The sequence below is a fragment of the Rhinopithecus roxellana genome, chromosome 20 (genome assembly GCF_007565055.1).
Source record: "Rhinopithecus roxellana isolate Shanxi Qingling chromosome 20, ASM756505v1, whole genome shotgun sequence".
NCBI classification, from domain to species: domain Eukaryota; kingdom Metazoa; phylum Chordata; class Mammalia; order Primates; family Cercopithecidae; genus Rhinopithecus; species Rhinopithecus roxellana.
The window spans coordinates 30,780,379-30,802,231 of NC_044568.1; the positions used below are offsets into that span (position 1 = coordinate 30,780,379).

Here is a 21,853-nt window from a genome sequence, read left to right on the forward strand (position 1 = left end):
TTCAATGCCCCACCTTCTCCTCAGGGCCTCCCCTCTTCCTGCCTCTAAGAGCATCCACTTCCCTGAACGCCCAGGCCTTCACCCATTAGCAAGCCCTCTGCTTCTCTGAGTCACACTTCTGCAGGTCACAGACTTCCTACCCTTCCAAAGAGGCTCCTGGGTTTTTCTTCAGATCTCACGTTATGCTCCAAAACACACTGATCTTTCTAGGATCATTTCTAGTCTGTCTCCAGGAGACTTGCCCTAAAGATTCTGCTCCACCTCCAGCCAATCTCAGCCTATAATTTATCCAGTTACTTTACTATTTATTAGTTTGTTTGTTTTTTTTTAAGAAACAGGGTCTCACTTTGCTGCTCAGGCTGGTGTGCAGCGGCACGATCATAGCTCACTGCAGCCTTGAACTCCTAGGCTCAAGCAGTTCTCCTACTTCGGCCTCCCAAAGTGCTGGGATTACAGGTGTAAGCCACTGTGCTGGCCCCTCCAGTTATTTTGTACGGAAGCAGCCCTGCCCTCCCCATGCTGACTCTTGACTCTTGGTTCCTCCAGAGCAGGGGATGTTACCCGTTTCTTCTGTGCCTTTCTCCCAGAGCACCTCGCCCACTGCGGGCTGCGCTACACTACACCTTGCTGAGGACCCACTGCCGAACTCCCACTTCACTGAACACCACTGCCCTAGGGCCCCTTCATTCATCACACGGAGGTCCCGACCTCGGGGCCTTTGCGCACACTGCTCGCTGGTCCAGCATGCATCTGCAGGTTCTTACTCATCCTCCCCATGACCTCTTCCTCTCCACAGAGCTCCTTGTTATAGTCCTGCAGCTCTCTCCAAGATCTCATGAGAAATCGTGATTACACGTTCGTAGAAATTCTTTTTCATGTTTGTTCCTCCCAAATCTGATAGCTTCGTGAGCACAGAAGCTCCACCCACCTTGCTCACCAGTGTCTTTGATGTCTAGAATACAGCCTGGTACGTGCTCAGAGAGGGGCTGGACAAGGGCACACAGCTCCTGCCCTGCCCCAGGCAGGTGCTAGGTTGTACCTCAACCCCATTAAGATCTAGGACACACCTGAGAACCAAATTGCTCATCAAAGAGAAAATAAATGAAGTTGCTGGGTGTGGTGGCTCATGCCTGTAATCCCAACTACTCTGGAGGTCAAGGCAGGATGATCGCTTGAGCCCAGGAATTCGAGAGCAGCCTGGACAATAGTGAGACCCTATGTCTACAAAAAATATAAAAGTTGGCCAAGTGTGGTCGTGTATGCCTGTAGTCCCAGCTACTAGGGAGGCTGATGCAGGATTGCTTGAGCCCAGGAGGTCAAGGTTACAGTGAGCTATGATTGCACCACCGCACTCCAGCCTGGGTGACAGAGCAAGACCCTAACTCTTAAAAAAGAGAGAGAGAGAAAAAAAAGAAGCCCTGCTAAGAAATTATATATATATATTCACATACATATATATATACACATATATATATATATATATATTTTTTTTTTTTTTTGGAGGGGACAGAGTTTTACTCTCATCACCCAGGCTGGAGTGCAATGACACGAACTCGGCTCAGTGCAACCTCCACCTTCTGGGTTCAAGCAATTCTCCTGCCTCAGCCTCCCAAGTAGCTGGGATTACAGGCGCCTGTCATAATGCCTGGCTAATTTTTATATTTTCAGTAGAGACAGGGTTTCGCCAAGTTGGCCAGACTGATCTCGAACTCCTGACCTCAGGTGATCTGCCTGCTCTGGCATCCCAAAGTGCTGGGATTACAGGCATGAGCCACCATGCCCAGTCCAAGAAATCTTTTTTTTTTTTTTTTTTTTTTTTTTGAGACGGAGTCTGGCTCTGTCGCCCAGGCTGGAGTGCTGTGGCCGGATCTCAGCTCACTGCAAACTCCGCCTCCCGGGTTTATGCCATTCTCCTGCCTCAGCCTCCCGAGTAGCTGGGACTACAGGCGCCCGCCACCTCACCCGGCTAGTTTTTTGTATTTTTTAGTAGAGACGGGGTTTCACCATATTAGCCAGGATGGTCTCGATCTCCTGACCTCGTGATCTGCCCGTCTCGGCCTCCCAAAGTGCTGGGATTACAGGCTTGAGCCACCGCACCCAGCCCCAATAAATAATTTTAAAGGGCATGATAAAAACACATCCTGAGTGGCTGGGCGCGGTGGCTTACGCCTGTAATCCCAGCACTTTGGGAGGCTGAGGTGGGCATATCACAAAGTTAGGAGTTCAAGACCAGCCTAGCCAATATGGTGAAATCCCATCTCTACTAAAAATACAAAAATTAGCCAGGTGTGGTGGCATGCATCTGTAGTACCAGCTACTCAGGAGGCTGAGGCAGAAGAATCGCTTGAACCCGGGAGGCAGAAGCTGCAGTGAGCCAAGATCACGCTACTGCACTCCAGCCTGGGTGACAGAGTGACACTGTGTCTCAAAAAAACAAAAAAAAATCTCTTGGGTGAGCTTCAAGACTTTGTATACACATTTAATAATCTCCCTGTGGGTCAAGGTGGCCCTGGAGCATAGTGACGTGCTCCATTTCTTTTTACTCCTGTGGGCAGAAAAGTGCTCAGGCTGCCCAGAGCGTAGGTAACAGAGAGCGACACCACTATGTCCTGTCATGCGAAGGACCACACTGTCCTGCCCCCTGGAATGCACAGGGCTTGTCTACAGCTAACAAGGGGATTTAGCACACATGAACCTTCCTTGCAAGCCCAGAAAGTGGGTACAAAGTACTTCCTAGCTGAAGGATGAGGGAGACTCCAAGCACTCCTACCTCACCTGTATTCACGAGGTCCTGGAACAGGGCTCAGAGTGGGTCCCAAAAACCATGAGGGCCAACTGGTCTTTTGCTGCAACACCCCACGAGGGAACTCCCAGGGACACAGTCTCTCAGCCCCACTACTCCAGCTCTGGCTGACACGAAGTTGCAAAAACCTATTGATGAGGCTTAGTATGTGGAAGAAAAATCCCTACCCCGTCCCCAGACACTCGCATCAGACACACAAAAGGCACATTCCTCTCCCTCTGCCTCTCAGCTGGGGGCTTCCAAGAGTTTTAGGCCCATGGCCATGGGGTCTTTGAGAAACACCTTTGCCCTTGGGGCCAGGCAGAGCGTGCAGCAGGGAAAAGAGCCTGGCAGCTGGGCCTCTGGGCTGCAGAGCTGCTTTCTGCCAGCCTGGGGTTAGGTCGTGGCATACAAGACCCCAGCCCACACCCCATCCAGGCTGGCAGGTGGAAAAGCAAGGGGAGGCTGGCCCCCTCCTGAGAGAGACAGTGCCCAGACTCAGAGGGAGAGCAGTGGGGCTACACCCAGGAGGGTGAGCACAGGGCCGTCAATAAGGGACAGAGCAGAAAAAGTTGGTGGGGGGTGGCAGGAGATAGAGACAACAAGGGGGGCCACTCCCCTGCTGAACAAGCCGCCAGAATCTGTCCCCACCCTCAGCTCCACTTTCAGGAACATCAGGGCTCATATTCTAGGAAGATCCTAAGAACAGCAGCTTTCCTCAGGGCGAGGGAAGCCGGATTCCCAACGTGGGTGCTGCATGAAGGAACCAGCAGAAATAAACAGAGGAAAGAAAATGACAGACAAAGAGCTGGAGGCCCAGAGGCTGGAACTCCATCCCCGCAGGGAAGGGAGAGAATCATCTTCACATCTACTGAGGCCAAGTTCCAGGTCCATTCTGCGGAGCCTGGTGCCACGTCAGGAGGCAGACATTGGGGCGTGGGTCCCCGAAAAGGGGAGTGAGGGCCAGTCTGAGGGGAACACCATGAAGTACCTGGGGGTACTGGCACCACTGGACGCAAGAAAGCCACAGAAAGGGGCCGGAGGGGTCCCAAGGTGCTTCCCTTCCCCAGCAATTGGCTGCCATCTCCAAGACAATGCAGGGACATGTTCAGAGCTGGAGGCCACAGAGAGGCAAGGATGCTGAACAAAACTGGGCACTGCACTTCTACCCAGTCTCCAGCTGCTGGGTGAAAACTGCTGTGACAAAGGCAGGCTCAGCTGCTGTCCAACGAGGCTGGCTCCAGGGAGTAGGACCCACACCTGGCATGATGTAGGCACTTGCACCTAAAGGTGGTGCCAGCACCGCCCGCTTAATAAACAGGAGGCCAGCAAGGCGCAAGTGGGATGAGGACGCTATTTTTTGTTTACTCTGCGCATTGTCAGCCACCCACACACATTCACACACCCATTTGCATGCATGACTCTCACTCGAGGCTGGGGCCCCCCTGGGAACACTCGTTAATTTCACGTCCCGGGGCCTGGCAAGTTGGGGCCTCACCCAGGCTGTGCCCGCCACAAGCCTGCAGGATCCGCCGGGCGCGTTTCTTAGCATCTTCTGGGAAGCTGGGGCTGTCCAGCAGGTTTGGGTAGGTGCACAGTGCCATCACCTGGGGGAACAAGACGCAGGCTGAGCTCCCAGCACCCCGACTCCCAGAGCTCCGGGAGGGGCACAGAGGCCACTGGGAGGACGACGGCTCCCAGGGATGGGGCTGATGCAAGCCTCTCTGCAAGGACTCAACCTGTGGGAGCTTGGGGGCAGGAGGGGAAGATGCTGGGCTCTCTGCAGCAGAAGGGGAGAAGCTGAGAGTTGGGATGCACTATGACCTGGGCTGCTGGAAGAGGAGTCGACGATCAGAGTGAGGCTGTTCCTCCGCCCCTGGCCCAAGCTCTTCCACTAGGGACAGTGGGCTTACACACCCAAGGCACAATCAGGGGCCTGCAGAGCAGGGGACAGGCGATTGATGCCCAGCTGGGTGGAGCAGGGCTGCAGACCCCCCCTACTCCCAGCCTGAGCTCCCCCAATGCCCTAGGCCCCCTCCTCCTGCATTCCTCATCACCCCCTTTCCTCCCCAGATGAAAACTGGGCTAGCTTTCTCTTCTCTGTAACAGAGAACATCACCCCAAACCCACAAATTAAGAGGATTAAGCAAGCAAATGTGTACAAAAGTGCCGGTAACCCCAGCTTGCCCAGCAAGTTGAGGCTGGCACTGAGGAGCCAAGCCAGGTGCACTGAGGGGGTCAGGACTTGTGGCTCTGACACCAGCGGGGTGACTTCAGCGAGCTCCTGGCTTCCCGGAGCCCGGTTTCTCTTCATCTGCACAATGGGCAGTGAGCTGGCCTGCCCGCCTCCCAGGGGCACCTGCACAGGTCAGAGGAGATGTGTGAAGGCTGGAGGCAGCTGGCACTAGGCTGGAGAGGCTCGGCCTGCCATGCACAGTGGCAGGGCTGGACCTGGGAACACAGCTCCAGCAAATAAGGCTGAGTGAGGCCTGTTCTGAAGCCTGTCACAACTTAAACCCAGGCCCATGTGGGGACCTCTCCTGAGAGGTCACTCTTGCTTGGCCCTCCCCTTCAAAGCTCACGCTCCAGGGAAGTCAGGGCCCTCTGGCCTCCTCCCACCTCGTTTCCCTGGCAGAGCCACTCTGTGTGGTCTGATTCATTTCCCCCTCCTGGGCCCAGCATGGGGACTCTAACATCCAGGGCTGCGGGCCTGCTCCGAGGGTCAGCAGCAGTGGCCGTGGGAGGGAGGTCCAGTGAGCGCCCTCCATACCAGGCCCAGCCTCAGCTCCTCTCCCTCACTGCCCTGTGACAACTCCCTCAGGGACTGTGGGCTGAGCTCTCCCAGCCCCTCCCCAGCCCTTTGCCCCAGAGAGCAAGGCAGGGAACAGGGAACTGGGGTTCCCGGGCTCGACTTCCCTGATGGCCCTAGCCCATGAACCTTCACCACACACAGCACTGCATTTTGATCCAAAATGGGCCTCAATCCCAGTGGCTCAGGAGGTTGAGACAAGAAAGGATTACTTGGGCCTAGGAATTCGAGACCAGCCTGGGCAACACAGCAAGACCCTGTCTCTACCAAAAATTTTAAAAATTAGCCAGGTGTGGTGGCATACGCCTGTAGTCCCAGATACTCAGGAGGCTGAGGCAAGAGGATTGCTTCAGCCCAGGAGTTTGAGGTTACAGAGAGATCGTGACAATCACACTCCAGCCTGGACAACAGAGGAAGACCCTGTCTCAAAAAAAATATATATATATACACACACACACACACACACAAAATAAAACAGGCCGGGTGCGGTGCCTCACGCCTGTAATCCCAGCACTTTGGGAGGCCGAGGTGGGCGGATTGTTTGAAGTTAGTTTGAAACCAGCCTGGCCAACATGGTGAAACTCCATCTCTACCAAAAATACAAAAATTAGCCAGGCATGGTGGTGCATGCCTGTAATCCCAACTACTTGGGAGGCTGAGGCAGGAAAGTTGCTTGAACCCAGGCAGTGGAGGTTGCTGTGAGCCGAGAGCATACCATTGCACTACAACCTGGGCGACAGAGAGAGACTCCATCTCAAAACAAAAACAAAAACAAAACCTAAATAAAACAAAAGAGCCTCAGTCCTTTGAGAAAAAGTTGTCACACACCGGGTCTCCCGCCTCTGTTCTGCTCTGGGGCATCTCCCACCCCACCACCTCCAGCCCACCAACCCCACAATCCCACAATCCCAGCCCAGGCGGCACTTTTGAGGTTAGTGCTCAGACTGAAATGTGGAAGCCACCTTCTCCTGGAGCCTGAGGGGGGAGCTGGGTCACTGCAGAGGCAGCCAGGGCGCAGCAGCTCACAGCGGCCGTCCCCAATCTGGAGCTCCTGTGCTGGGCCCCAGGAGGCCTCTGCACTCTTCGCCTCACCAAGGCCCAGCAATCTGCCAACTTCTACCTGCCCAAAGCCACCCAGCTGGTAGGCAGCAGAGCCCACACTCACACCCAGAAGGGCCTCAAGTGGGAAGCCACATCCTGCCCCCCCACGACACCTCCTGCTGCCCCCCGACGCCTGCTGCCAGCCCAGCCGGCCTTTCCCTGTCCCCTGGGCTACCACCTACCCCACCACTGCCTTTGCCCACCAAGTTCCTAACTCAGCTCCTAGGACCCCACCCCGTGGAAGAGTCTCCCCGGGAGCCTCCTACACCACAGCAACCCCAAAATAGGTCTGGAAATTTTCAACAACCTCAGCAAGGCAGGAAGGAGGCTAAGGGAGACAGCCAGAGGGCATCAGGCCTGGGAGGGCCTGGACATCGAGGGGGCAGAGGATGGTCCCTACGACGGCCCGCCCAGCCCAGGGCCCTGCCCTCCTTCAGCCTCTGTTCCTGGGGGTGGCTCACCTGCCGGAGGAAGGTGATTGGCTGCTGCCCCATAGCCTGGGCGTCCCCGATGTTGGCTCGGATGACCTCTGTGAATGGCTTTTTGATACCCTGGGCAGACAGAAAACAACAGGTGGTTACTTAGAAACTCTTAAACCCTGGATTCCAGAGGCCAGGCAAGGTTCCCGCAGGATATTAATAAACAACCCTATTTTGAGCCTTACCAAGTATCTGACTTGGTGCCAGGCCTTTGACATGCCTTGTCTCATTTAACCTTCACAGCCATCCCATGAGGAAGAACTAGTATTAATCCCATTTGACAGATGAGGAAATCAAGGCTCTAAAAGGTTAGAAAACTTGCTCAAGGTCACATAATTTTATTTTTTTGAGACAGAATCTTGCTCTCTTGCCCAAGATGGAGTACAGTAGTGCCATCTCAGCTCACTGCAACCTCCACCTCCCGGGTTCAAGCAATTCTCGTGCCTCAGCCTCCCGAGTAGCTGGGATTACAGACGTGCACCACCACGCCTGGCTAATTTTTGTATTTTTAGTAGAGACGGGATTTCAATATGTTGACCAGGCTGGTCTCCAACTCATGTGATCCACCCGCCCCAGCCTCCCAAAGTGCTAGGATTACAGGCATGAGCCATTGCGCCCGGCCAACATAATTTTATTTATTACTTATTATTACTATTTTGTAAAGACAGGGTCTCACTCTGTCACTCAGTCTGGACTGCAGTAGTGTGATCATGGTTCACTGCATCCCCGACCTTCGGGCTCCTCCGCCTTGGCCTCCCAAAGTGTTGGGGTTACAGGGGTGAACCACTGTGCCCAACCACATAACTGATTAATGTAAGTGCTGGGACTGAATATAAGTACAGGAAGCCGGATTCCAAGGTCACTCTTCTTAACCACTATGTTTCTCCTCTGCCTCCCACTTTCCAGAAGGGCTGGAAGAGCTTTCCTGGCTGCCCAAGCATCCCGAACAGCTGCCACTCCACTGCCTGAGCGCCACCACACAGGGAAGCCTAAAAGGCAGCTCTGGGCCAGCTGTGTGGGAGGGAGGCAGGAGTCAGCAGCAGAACATGCCAAATGTCAGGGACAGAGGGTCCCAGACTCCTCTGCATCCTGCCCCAGGCACAGCTCTACCGCGATGGCCTAAGTGATTGGCCAGGGACACTGAGGAAACTCTCCCCATCAGAACACATGCATCAGCAGGGAATCCTCAGGGTCATTTTCTTGCAACCCATTCTTTGTAGAATGAAAAATGTGGGCTGATTTTCACATTAAAAAAAGAAAAAAAAAAGTATCAGGGATAAAAAGACTGACTGAAGAGCAAATTGAGGCCACTGCCTGAGCAATGTGTGTAGCATAGAAGAAAGATCACAGAGAGAAGTCCAAGACCCTTGCGACGTCACTGGGGACGTGATGGAAGGACACCCTGGCTGCTGCAAAGGCGAAAGCAGAGTTTGATGAAGAGAATTACGGGGACCTGGAAATGTGGGAATCCTGCACATTTCCCTGATAAACCCAATCAGCCACTGGGAGAAGTGCCGTCAACAACAGGTTCAAGGACTTCCCAGGGCAGCTGAAAGGATTACCTGAAACAAACAGTGTGAAAGCCCTTAGCAGAGTACAAATATCATCTTACAAAAGCCAGCCCAGGAACAGGTTGCCAGGGTCACAGTGGGAGGAAAAGCGGGCTCAGCAAGGTGGTGGCCACAGCCCGGGTGGGAGGGCTTGGCCATTGTCCTGTCTCCAGCTGCCCCTTCCCCAAAGGTACCCCAAATACAAATTTTACAGATATAACTCTGTGCTTGTGACATTTGTCTTTTCTCCTTTTCACGCAATGTGTGAATAAAAGCAACCTTAGAAGACATGATGGCCTTTCCAAAATCAGTAATGTATACCTTAAGTAAAAACTAGTGACTGGAAGTGGTGGCTCATACCTGTAATTCCAGCACTTTGGGAGGCCAAGGCAGGAGGATGCCTTGAGGCCAGGAGTTCAACAACAGCCTGGGCAACACTTTCAAGTTGCCCAAGACCTCATCTCTACAAAAAAATAAAATTAGCCAGGCATGGTGGCACATGCCTGTAGCCCCAGCTACTGGGGAGGCTGAAGTGGGAATATCACACTTGAGACCAGGAGTTCAAGGTTGCACTGAGCTATGATCACGTCACTGTTCTCCAGCCTGGGCATCAGAGTGAGACCCTGGTTTTTTTTGTTTTTTGTTTTTTTTTTTTGAGACAGGGTTTCCCTCTGTCACCCAGGCTGGAGTGCAGTGGTGTGATCTCGGTTGACTTCAACCTCCGCCTCCTGAGTTCAAGCAATTCTCATGCCTCAGCCTCCCAAGTGGCTGGGACTACAGGCAAGTGTCACCATACCCGGCTAATTTTTGTATTTTTAATGGAGATGGGGTTTCATCACATTTCCCAGGCTGGTCTTGAACTCCTGAGCACAAATGATCCACCGCCTCAGCCTCCCAAAGTGCTGTGATTACAGGTGTGAGCCACCTCGCCTGGCCTGACCCTGTCTCCTAAAAACAACAACAACAAACCAGTGGGCTTGAGAGACAAAAGCAGAGGCCAAACACATTTTTCTGGCCCTAGTGGGCCACCCCTAAGCCCTATGTGAGGAGGCATGGATGATTGAGGAAGATGCCCCCGAAGTGGCTCTGGGCCGTCATAAACAGGGCCTAAGTCCTACAAGCTGTTTCTTGGGGGAAGGGGGCCCTCTAAGCCCCTTGTGGCCCGTCTGCTGAATTCTTCAGTGTCTGGCCAACATGGATAAAGATTCCCAGTGGTGGCCAGGCGCGGTAGCTCACGCCTGTAATCCCAGCACTTTGGGAGGCTGAGGCGAGCGGATCACAAGGTCAGCAGATCGAGACCATCCTGGCTAACATGGTGAAACCCTGTCTCTACTAAAAATACAAAAAATTAGCCAGGCGTGGTGGCAGGCACCTGTAGTCCCAGCTACTTGGGAGGCCAAGGCAGGAGAATGGCATGAACCTGGGAGGTGGAGCTTGCAGTGAGCCGAGATCACGCCACTGTATTCTAGCCTGGGCGACAGAGCAAGACTCTGTCTCAAAAAAAAAAAAAAAAAAAAGATTCCCAGTGGCATCCAGATGCAGCCACTGTATCTGGAGAGCCAGGGCAGCACTGCCCACTACATGGGGGTATAGGCACTCCGGAGAGGCTCTGGCTGCAGGGGTACAGTCCCCACACTCATCCCACAGCCAGAAGCCCAGAGGCTGAGGGTGTGGGCAGTTACCCAAGCCTCTGTGTACAAAGGGGCGGGCCCGATCCACTGCTTGGCACTGGCCTGGACTCCTGGCATGGGGTCCTTGCTCAGCCTGACTGAATTGTTGCAGACCCCAGGCCTAGCTCGCTGAACCTGGGTGATTTCTGGGGTGTGGATACAGCCCATTCTTCATAGGGAGTAAATCTGTCACGGTTGTGAGGCCCAGGAGCCAACACACAGCTGTGGGCCTTGGGCCAGCCTAACACAGGGAGAGTTTAACGCCTGGAACAGAGCCCTGAATGTTCCTTTCCCGTGCCCTTCCCCGCACTGCTCAACCAATGCAGGGCCGCCGCCGTGAAGCCTAGGAACACAGCATCTCCATTCTTGGGTCTCGGTGCCTGCAGACCCTGGACATTTTGCTATGATGGACGAGCTGGGGGTCAGGACACTGGCTACCCTGAATGGGTAAAGAAACCAGCCCATCCAGCCAAGGGCCACCACGCAGAAGAGACTCTTCTGAGCACACTTCTGCATCTAGGCACTCAAGGTCTACATGGGGTGGGAAATACCAAGAGCCTGGGGTAGACTCCCCATAGTGACTCCCACAGTGACTTGTCCAGAGCCCACAGGCACAGCACCCATGGGAACCTTGCCCCTGCCCTGCCCTCCAGGACCTGCCAGCTCAGAGGGACTAAGGAGCCGCATCATCCTGATTCCTCTCATGGCATTCTAGAGACACCTTCGAATCCACCTGCACACATCCCGCCCAGAGCCACCCCCCCTGTGCAGCACAGATGGACGGAAGGTCCTTCCCAGGGAGGGCTCCCCTCCCACCACTTTGGCTCAAGCAGGGATCTGGGGAGGGCACCATCCCCACCGCCCTCTCCCCAGCTCTGGGGACGGCATATTTCATAGGGTGTTAGCAGGTAGAATAATTGTCCTCCCCAGCCCACAGGCCTCTCACCAGCATGAGGGTCACAGGCGGATGGATGATTCTAACCAGGCACAGCAAAGGAAACAATCAACAAAAAGGCGAACCACGGAAGGGAACATCGTCGGCCTCCGCATCCGTGGCTCCAGCATCTACGGACTCAACGAACCACAGATCAAAAATATTCAGGAAAGGGCCGGGCACAGTGGCTCAAGTCTGTAATCCCAGCACTTTGGGAGCTGAGGCGGGCGGATCACGATGTCAGGAGATCGAGACCATCCTGGCTAACACAGTGAAATCCTGTCTCTACTAAAACTACAAAAAAATTAGCCAGGCATGGTGGCACGCACCTGTAGTTCCAGCTACTTGGGAGGCTGAGGCAGGAGAATGGTGTGAACCCAGGAGGCGGAGCCTGCAGTGAGCCGAGATCGCGCCACTGCACTCCAGCCTGGGTGACAGAGCGAGACTCTGTCTCAAAAAAAAAAAAAAAAAAAAAAAAAAATCCAGGAAAAACCCTGCACCTGGACTAAACACATACAGACTTTTATCACTGTTCCCTAAACAATAGAGTTGAACCATATTTACACAATATGTACTACATATTATATGTAATCTATAGAGGCTGTAAAGATGATTTAAATTATACAGGAGGATGTGCATAGGCCATATGCAAATACTATGCCATTTATATCAGGGACTTGAGCACCCTTGGATTTAGGTATCTGAGGGAGGTCCTCCTTGGATACTGAGAGACAACTGTGTTTGTAAATAAAATATCTGATAAGGGGATCCTTATATCCAAATATCCAATATATGCAAATAAGGAATTCATACAACTCAAGAAAAAAAAAACATTAAACCTGATTTAAAAATGGACAAAGGGGCTGGGTGTGGTGGCTCAAGCCTGTAATCCCAGCACTTTGGGAGGCCGAGACGGGCGAATCACGAGGTCAGGAGATCGAGACCATGCTGGCTAACATGGTGAAACCCCGTCTCTACTAAAAATACAAAAACTAGCTGCGTGAGGTGGCGGGCGCCTGTAGTCCCAGCTACTTGGGAGGCTGAGGCAGGAGAATGGCGTAAACCCGGGAGGCGGAGCTTGCAGTGAGCTAAGATTAGGCCACTGCACTCCAGCCCGGGCGACAGAGCGAGACTCCGTCTCAAAAAAAAAAAAAAAATGGACAAAGGACGTGAAGAGACTTTCCACAAAAGACATACAAATGGTCAACAGATGCATGAAAAAGATGCAAAACATCTAATCAAACACAAATCACAGCCACAATGAGATATCATCTCATACTTGTTAGCATGGTTATTATAAAAAGTTGAAAGATCAGTGTTGGTGAGGCTGTGGGGAAAGGGAACCCTGCACACTGTTGGTGGGAATGTAAATTGGTATAGCCATTATGGAAAACAGTATGGAGGTTCCTTGAAAAACTGAAAATAGAACTACCCTAAGATCCAGCAATCCCACTGCTGGGTACAGATCTGAAGGAAATAAAATCAGTATCTTGAAGAGATGTCTGCACTCCCTTGTTCATTGCAGCACTATTCCTAAGAGCCAAGACAAGGAACCAACCTAAGTGTCCATCAGGTTGATGAATGGATAAAGATATGGTACATATACACAATGGACTATTATTCAGCCACTTAAAAAATAAGAAAATCCAGTCATTCGCAAAAGTATGGATGAACCTGGAGGACACTATGTGAAGTGAAAAAAGCCAGATACAGAAAGACAAATACTCTATGATCTCACTCATATGTGGCATCTAAAAAAGTTAAACTAATCTAAAAAAGTTGAACTAATAAAAGCAGAGGTGATAGCTGCCAGCCGTGGGGTTGCGGGAGTGGAAATGAGGCAATGTCGGCCAAAGGGTACAAACTTTCAGTTGTAAGATGACACATTTTGCATGTTCTCACTTATTTGTGGGAGCTAAAAATTTAAAAAACTGAACTCATGAAGATGGAGAGTAGAAGGATGGTTCCTAGAGTCTGGAAAGGGCAGTAGGGGTGGGTGGGGGCAAGTAGGGATGGTTAATGGGTACTGAAAAGTAGAAGGAATGATCTAGTATTTGACACCACACAGGGTGACTATAGTCAATAATTGTATATTTTTTTAAAAAGCTAAGAGTATATATAATTGGATTGTTTATAAGACAAAGGACAAATGCTGGAGGGCATGGATACCTCATTTACCCTGATGTGATTCTTACACACTACATGCCTGCACCAAAATATCTGGTGTACCCCATAAATAATACATCTACCACCCGGGTGCAGTGGCTCACGCCTATAATCCCAGAACTTTGGGAGGCCGAGACAGGCGGATCACAAGGTCAGGAGATATTAGCCAGGTGTGGTGGTATGCACGTGGAGTCCCAGCTACTCAGCAGGGGAATCCCTTGAAGTCGGGAGGCGGAGATTGCAGTGAGCTGAGATTGCGCCACTGCACTCCAGCCTGGCAAAAGAGCAAGACTCCGTCTCAAAAAAAAAAAAAAAAAAACTACCATATACCCACAAAAATTAAATAATTTTTAGGCCAGGCGTGGTGGCTCAAGGCAATTTTAACATTGTCTTGAGATTACAATAAAGGGGGCTGAATTTAGCCTCCAGAAACTTTCATTTCATTGTTTCTTTAAAAAATCCAGGCCGGGCAAAGCGGCTCATGCCTGTAATCTCAGCACTTTGGGAGGCTGAGGCAGGAGGATCACCTGAGGTCAGGAGTTTGAGTGAGCCAAGATCGCGCCACTGCACTCCAGCCTGGGCAACAGAGTGAGGCTCTGTCTCAAAAAAATAATAATTTTTAAAAATATGAATAAGTTCTGGGAATCTAATGTACAGCATGGTGACTATAGTTAATAACACTACATTTTTGGCTGGGCACGGTGGCTCATGCCTGTAATCCCAGCACTTTGGGAGGCCATGGCAGGTGGATCACCTGAGGTTGGGAGTTCGAAACTAGCCTGACCAACATGGAGAAACCCCATGTCTACTAAAAATACAAAATTAGCTGGGTGTGGTGGTACATGCCTGTAATCCCAGCTACTCGGCAGGAGAATCGCTTGAACCGGGGAAGCAGAGGTTGGGGTGAACCGAGATCACGCCATTGCACTCCAGCCTGGACAACAAGAGCGAAACTCCATCTCAAAACCAAAACAAACAACAACAAAAAGCCAAAACAAAAAACCTGTATTTTTTACTTGAAATTTGCTGAGAACAGGACTGAAATGTCTCAGGTGCACACACACAGATGGTGACTGTGTGGTAAAGGATGGAGTATTAATAATTGACTGTGGTAATCATTTCCATGTCATATTACATATACAATGTATAAATGTCAAACCACCACACTGTGTCCCTTGAATATATACAATTTTTCTTTGTCAATTATATTTGTCTCCCCCTCAATAAAAATGGGGAGAAAAAACCAGGCACAAGGCTGTTTCCTTATGCAAGGGATGGCTCTGGTCACTTTACATGGCCTGTGGGCAGAAAGGCTGGCAGAGAACTTTCCTCCAATTCAACAAATACTGGTCACCCATGCCCCAGTGACAGCCATGAGCAGCACAGATGAGACCGCCACCCTCCAGAGCTCAGGCTGGTAAAGAATAAGAATGGGGTGCGGGGAAGGAGAAGGGCAAGGCGTGGGAGAGAGGGCCTGCAGGCCCCAGCCCTAGGAGCATGACGTGAAAGTGCTCCCGGGCTCCTGATCCCAAAAAGGGCACTGACTGGGGCTAGGGCGGGCAGAAAGTCCTACAGAGAGCTCCCGCAAGAGGTCCCAGAGACAAACATCAACTAGACCCACAGTCCCAGAAAACAGGTTCATTTCACAGCTGAGGCTCAGCACAAGATCTGGTCCCAAAACAGAAAGACAAGTGAAACCAGAAGAAACTGGAGCTGCAGCTATACACGTCTGTGACTGAGAGCATAGGCGAGAGTCCCTAAGGCTGAGCTGCCAGATCACTGAGGCAGGGAAGGCAGGGTGTAGGCCCCTGAACTCTGAGCGTCCGTGGGGTGGTCAACTATAGAAGCCCAGATTCGCAAGGCAGAAGCAGGGGTGAAAGCTGAATAAATTCCAAACAGGAGAGTGGGAGCTGCTCAAAACAGCAAGCAGCTTGCCCAGGAGGAAAGAGCAAACCCCACAGAGCACTTCCCAGACCCAGAGCCTCAGGAGGTAGGAAAGACAAGCGACCCTCAGAACTTCTTATCCCTAGACCACTCTCATTAGCTTGAGAAGGAAGACCTGGCAGTTCTAATTAGCTTCACAGCTGTTCAAAGTATTATCATCAAAGTATCAAAGACTCAAACTAGTCTTTCAGAGAAATAAACTGGTCACATTTTGCAAATGAGTAAACCAAGGCTGAATGACTTGTCTGAGGCCCATAGCACACAAAGGCAGAGCCCAGCATATGTGTGGTGACTGACCTGCGCAGGCTGGGTAGATGGAGGGTTCATCCTATTGGAAGCCTGCACTACAAATTTTAAAGTAGCATCTAGACCAAGCACAGCGGCTCATACAGGTAATCCTGGCACTTTGGGAGGCTGAGATGGGAGGATCACCCAAGGCTAGCAGTTTGAGACCAGCCTGGACAACATAAGCAAGATCCCATCTCTACAAAAAAGGAAATTAGCCAGAATGGTGGCACACGCCTGTAGTCCTAGCTTCTGAAGAGGCTGAGGCAGGAGGATCACTCGAGCCCAGGAATTTGCGGCCACAGTGAGCTATGATTTCACCACTGCACTCCAGCCTAGGAGAAAGAGTGAGGCCCTGTCTCTTAAAAAAAAAAAAAAAAAAAAATTAAATTAATAGCCTGGGCAACATGGCAAACCCTGTCTCTACAAAAAAGTGCAAAAATTAGCCAGGCACGGTGGCATACGCCTTGTGGTCCCAGCTACTCAGGAGGCTGAGGTGTAAGGATCGCCTGAGCCCAGGAAGTCGAGGCTGCAGTGAGCTGAGATTGCGCCACTGCACGCCTGCCTGGATGATAGAGCTATGGAATCCTTTCGCCAGGTGCTCTGCAAACAGTATGGGCTGTTTGGCTGAACAGCTATAATTAACAATAATTAGTATTACTGTGTAATAATAATTACAAAAGAAAAAGTAGCTGGGTGTGGTGGCTCACGCCCACCCATCCAGCACTTTGGGAGGCCAAGGTGGGAGGATTACTTGAAGCCAGGAGTTTGAGACCACCCTGGGCAACATAATAAGACCTGGTCTCTACAAAAAATTTAAAAATTAGCCAGGCATGGTGGTGCACACCTGTAGTCCAAGCTGCTTAGGAGGCTGAGGTAGGAGAATGGCTCGAGCCCAGGAGTTCAAGGCTGCAGTGAGTCATGATTGTGCCACTGCATTCCAGCCTAGGCAATAGAGCAAGACCCTGTCTTTTAAAAAATAAAGTAGCATCTGGTGGGGTGCAGTGGCTCACACTTGTAATCCCAGCACTTTGGGAGGCCGAGGCAGACAGATCACAGTCAGGAGTTCAAGACCAGCCTGGCCAACACGGTGAAACCCTGTCTCTACTAAAAATACAAAAAATTTAGCTGGGCGTGGTGGCGGGCACCTGTAATCCCAGCTACTCAGGAGGCTGAGGAAGGAGGATTGCTTGAACCCAGGAGGCGGAGGTTGCAGTGAGACGAGATCGTGCCACTGCACTCCAGCCTGGGTGACAGAACTACACTCAGTCTCAATAAATAAACAAATACATAAAGGAGCATCTAAATGCCACAGAAAATAAGTGAGATTCACCACCTGTGCTTGGCACATACAGGGTTTCCAATCTTAGTTCTTAGCTAACTATAGCCACGTGCCTTAGCACTCTCTGCCTTTACCTTTGTTTGGATGCAACACACACTGACATGACCAGTAACCGTCAGTCTTTCCCTCAGTTCTGAATGTCTGCCCTGACTGTTGCCTTACAACTAGAAGCAAAGCCATTCCTGTCTCCACTTGTACCAATCCCCAACCCCCATCCCCCAATAAAGCAAGGGAAAAAGTAGGTTGAGAAAGAACTGTCAGATCTTTTCAAAACTCATTTTAATTGCAGCTTATTTTTAAGTGCTGCTTGCAGTGAACACCAGGATGTGAAAAGCTAAGATAGTTCTCCCCTTTGGAGCTGCTCTCAGGGAGAAGCAAGGCCCCTCTAAGAGCACAGAGCTGGGGTTGCAGGAGAACGGCCCTTTTCACAGCCCTTAGCCCACCTCCCCGCCTCCTTCAGGCTCCACTGCCAGAGAAGCAGAAAGGACAGGGATTCAGCTCAGCCAGCCACCCAAAGTCAAACACCAGAGCCACATGCCCAAACAGCCCGCATTGTTTGCAGAACACCTGGTGAAAGAGTTCCATAGACAGCATGAAGTCCTTGGTACCACCAAGAGTCACCTTGAGTCCCCAAGGACAGTTTTGAACGGACAAGGAGGTATAAAACTGAGGACAGGGAGAACCCTGGCCCAGCCAGGCCACATCTGTTTATACTTTAGGGAACCTGAGGTCCAGAATGGATATAGGATTCACCCTAAGTCACCCTCCTCCCTACAAATCCTAGCCCATCAAATCTCTAACCAATCAGTTTTTTTTGTTTGTTTGTTTGTTTGTTTGTTTTTTGAGATGGAGTCTCGCTCTGCACTCTGTTGCCCAGGCTGGAGTGCATCTCGGCTCACTGCCACCTCCACCTTCCGGGTTCAAGCGATTCTCCTGCCTCAGCCTGCTGAGTAGCTGGAGTTACAAGTGTGTACCACCATGCCCGGCTAATTTTTGTGTTTTTAGTAGAGACAGGGTTTCGCCATGTTGGCCAGGCTGGTCTCGAACTCCCGACCTCAGGTAATCCACCCACCTCGACCTCCCAAAGCGCTGGAATTATAGGTGTGAGCCACCGTGGCCGGCCTCTAACCAACCAGTTTTGATCACGACAGTTCAAAACAGAAGTAAAAAAACCAAAGCTGCACAAAGAGAAGGCAAGCCAGAAATAACTAAAAAGAAAGGACGGGAAATGTGGCTCTTGCAAGAAGGGCACTGTTTAAGCTGGCAAGGAGAAGCAAGGCTGTCTCCCAAGAAGGAAGGGTTTCAGTGAGGCTATCTAAGCTGGTCTAGCCAGCACCCACAGCCAGCGAACTGAGACTCACAGTGAGAAGAGAATGAGAATGGATGCGCTTGAATGAAAGTACCAGAATGTAGGTGGCCAAAAAAACTCAACTAACTCAGGAGTAGGATATGGGGGTGTGGAGCTTCTGTCTCAGAAATCAGAGATGTCCCTGGCCCAGTAACCAAGATATTTGCCCACCTGCAATCATCAAGCCACACCCCTGCTGAAAACCCTTTCTGGTTCCCACCTCCAACCAAAATGCACCACGACGTCCTAATCCCAGCACACAAGACTCCAGTCCACCTCTTCTGTCTCATTCACCGCCCACATCTCTCTGTTAGCGTTCCACTAAAGCACCAGCCCCCTTCCCCAAATGCCCAGAACTCCCCAACTTCCTGCCGTTGCTCACAGCACTGCTCCCACTTGGAAGGCTCTCACATATTCTGCCTGCTAAAAAATCCCAACACATTCTTAAAGAATCGGGGGAGGGGGACTCAGGCTCAGAGAATAACACAGCAGTCAGATTCCTCAAGGCAAAGACAGTGCTCTTCTGTCCTCATCATCCTCAAGCCTCATGGAGCCAACACAGGAGCTGCTTTTTAGCAAAAGGCAGAGGTAATTCCTGGAACCCCTGCCAGTTATGGAACTAGAGAAATCAGCTGTAACGTGATAAACCAGGAACACGTTAATCCCAGCTGTGTTTTAGCAGGGAGGCTGTTGCCTCAAGGAGGGCCAGCTCCAGCCTGCCAAGCAGCAATAGCCCCTGTTCTCTGCCGGGCCCACCTCTGGGCCAGGGAGGCACAAAAACAAAGCCAGCCTCCTCTCGGCCAGCTTCAAACTTAGCCCTGCAAGGAGTCCGCAGGAGACTGGACTCTGACTTGTCCAGTTCACTGCTTTGAGTCAGCAGAACTGAGTGTCTCAACCAGGTCTCAGGAGGCCAGGAGCTCATTAAAACCCCCAAGTCCCCACCGGAATGGAGTCAAGTGTCATGATCCCCCTGAAGCTTACTGCCATGCATTCATGCGGCACTAAGTGATCTGGGTGAGGGCAAGATCAAGGAACCCTCCCTCCCACCTCAATTCTCAGTCAGACTCTCTCTAGCAAGCAGCTGGGTGATTATTAGCTTCTTACAAATCTTAGGAGTATTTACTTTTTAAGATAACCCCTCTCGGCTCTGCCTCCTGAATTCCACCCAGGCTAGAACTCTCTCCTACAGGGACCCCTCTATCACCCCAACCCCAGACATCCTGGTTGTGGGGAGGCAGAAATCCTTCCTGGCTGTGGGGTCACCTTACATGAAGCTATAAACTCAAGCCAAGATCCCAGCCAGCCGGCTGGCCACCAAGGTGACGAAAGTCCCAGGGCCCCCTTACCAAAGCCGGACAGGCCCAACCCTCTGGTTCCCCACCTCGGTGACTGTCACCAGATCAGAGAAGTGGCTGGTCGGCCAAGGCTCCAGAGGGGCCTAAAGGAAGGAATTCTGCCGACTCTTCCGGGAATCAGGACTGGCAAAGACCCTAAGGGCCAAAGACACGGAGAAAGACTGGGGAACAGACCCAAGTTTCCGCAGAGCGCCCCCCGGCCCCCCATCTCCCCTCCTACCTAAAATGGTTTCCCTCCCACCACCCCATTCCAACCCTCTTCCTTTTTACTTTCTTCCAAGAACTTATCACTGAGACTCTACTGCTTCTTTCTTCATTCGCTTATGTTCCTCCCTCCACTGGACCTTGGTTCCACGAGGGTAGGGCAGACACACAACGTGCGGTGCCTGGCAGCACCGGCTGCTCAACAATTGAATTCAATTCAACAAGTGAACCGTATTGCAAGGCCTCACTGAGTGCCGGGTGCTGGGCACCAGTGAGTGAAGGGGCAGGAGGAGGCACTCTCTCGTTTTAGCCAGGCTTGGCTGCCTGAGAAGCTGGCCATGGGGGTGGACGTCGTGGGGAGGACCCCAGCTGGGGCTGCTGCGGTTTTTCCCTTGCTCAGCGGCCCCAGCCTCCCGGAGGCCCGGCGCGCGCTCACCCGCTGCAGCTCAAGCTCGATCTCGCCGGCCTTGAGCACGATGGGTCCCCGCACCGCGTACTCCACCGCCTTCACCTGCGGGTTCATGGACTCCAGCGTGAGGATGCGCTCGCGCCGGCTGCGCTCGGGCCGCACCTTGAGCACCGCCGAGGCCTCGGCGGCCGCGCTGCTCTGACTGCGGCCCCAGGAGCTGGGGGTCCGGGGACCACAGCCCCGCCGGACCAGCGCCGCCGCCCGCTGCATCGCGCGCTTGCGGAGGAAACCTTGGCACAAAAAGAGAAAGAGAATAAACACGTCGCGCACTGCCCTAGGCGGGCAGCAGTCCCACACACAAGCCCAGCCAAAGGCTCTTTCAGCGAGCGGTGCCAGCCTGGCTTCGGTCCCCCGGCGACCGGGACCCTCCACCGCGCGGCTGAAGCACCAACGCGCACCCAGCCGGGTTTCGCAAAGGCTGCGCCCAAGGTATGCATGCAACGTGCCTGTCGCCCCTGGTAGGCCCTCGCTGCGCCGGGTTAGTTCGCACGCCTGGAGCAGCTTCCCGGCCCCGGCGCCCGCAGCCGCATCCCCGCACCCGGCGCCCGCGCCGCCCGGCCCCTGCGCTCGCACACCCACCGCCGTCGGGGCCGCCCCGGGCCTGCGCGCTGCCTCCTGGGCTCTGTAGTTCTCCTGGCCGCTCCGGAGCAGCTGCGGAGAGCGAAGCGAACTACAAGTCCCACAGCGCCCCGCGCCGGGCCGGACGGGGACCGGACAGTAGGCGGGAGTGCTCGTCCGAACGTGGCGGGGTCTGGGCGGGCTCATTGTCCCAGCTGAGGGGACTGGAGATCCCAGAGGGGCCCGGCAGGGGCCGTGCTGTCTGTCGCGTCTGCGAAGCTAGAGCTGTTGGCAGCCTCTCCCTAGTGGCGCGTCCGCCCCCCACCGCCCTCACTGCCAGCACCTGCGAGGACGCAGGCTGCTGGATGGTGTAGTCATCGCCCCGAGTTTCATCATCCAAGGCCACACGGTGCCTGCGGCTGCCCACCGGAGCTGGCAGGAAGCGGGGTGAGGAGTCTGGGACTTGGCCACGCCGCCCTGACTCCCGAACGCCAGCTTCCTTCTCAGCAAGACGGGGATCTGCCCATGGCCTCTGAGGGTTATTGTGAGACTTCAAGGACCATCTGCCAAGCGGTCAGCTTTTCCCGACCACTCCGTCTGACCCCCGACCTCCATCACTAACGTTTTATTTTCTACCTAGCATCTGAAATTATCTTCGGTTACTTTTTACTGGCTTATGGTTTACCTCCCCCGACTAACCGTGCGAGCTGCAGAGGAGCAGGGGCAGTGTCTTTCTTGTTCATGGCATTCGCAGCACCTCTAACAGTTCCCGCCACAGAGGAGCCACTCAGTAAATGTTTGTTGAAGAATGAATGCCCAGCACAAGGGGGCTATTATGTTTGGTAACGGTGTCTGCT

The 21,853-nt window shown here is 52.6% G+C and overlaps 1 protein-coding gene across 1 annotated transcript in view; it reads right to left on the reverse strand.

Annotated features, from left to right (window-relative positions):
- Positions 1 to 20,999, reverse strand: part of GPT2 (glutamic--pyruvic transaminase 2) — a 47,891-nt gene extending 26,892 nt beyond the window's left edge. Inside the window, exons 1-4 of the mRNA XM_010354859.2 lie at positions 20,885 to 20,999; positions 20,406 to 20,668; positions 7,154 to 7,243; positions 4,281 to 4,389 (exon numbers count right to left, since the gene is read on the reverse strand). Of these exons, the coding sequence (XP_010353161.1) occupies positions 4,281 to 4,389; positions 7,154 to 7,243; positions 20,406 to 20,648 (442 nt within the window). The 5' untranslated portion in view covers positions 20,649 to 20,668; positions 20,885 to 20,999. The remainder of the gene's footprint in view (positions 1 to 4,280; positions 4,390 to 7,153; positions 7,244 to 20,405; positions 20,669 to 20,884) is intronic.
- Between the last annotated feature and the right edge of the window lie 854 nt (positions 21,000 to 21,853).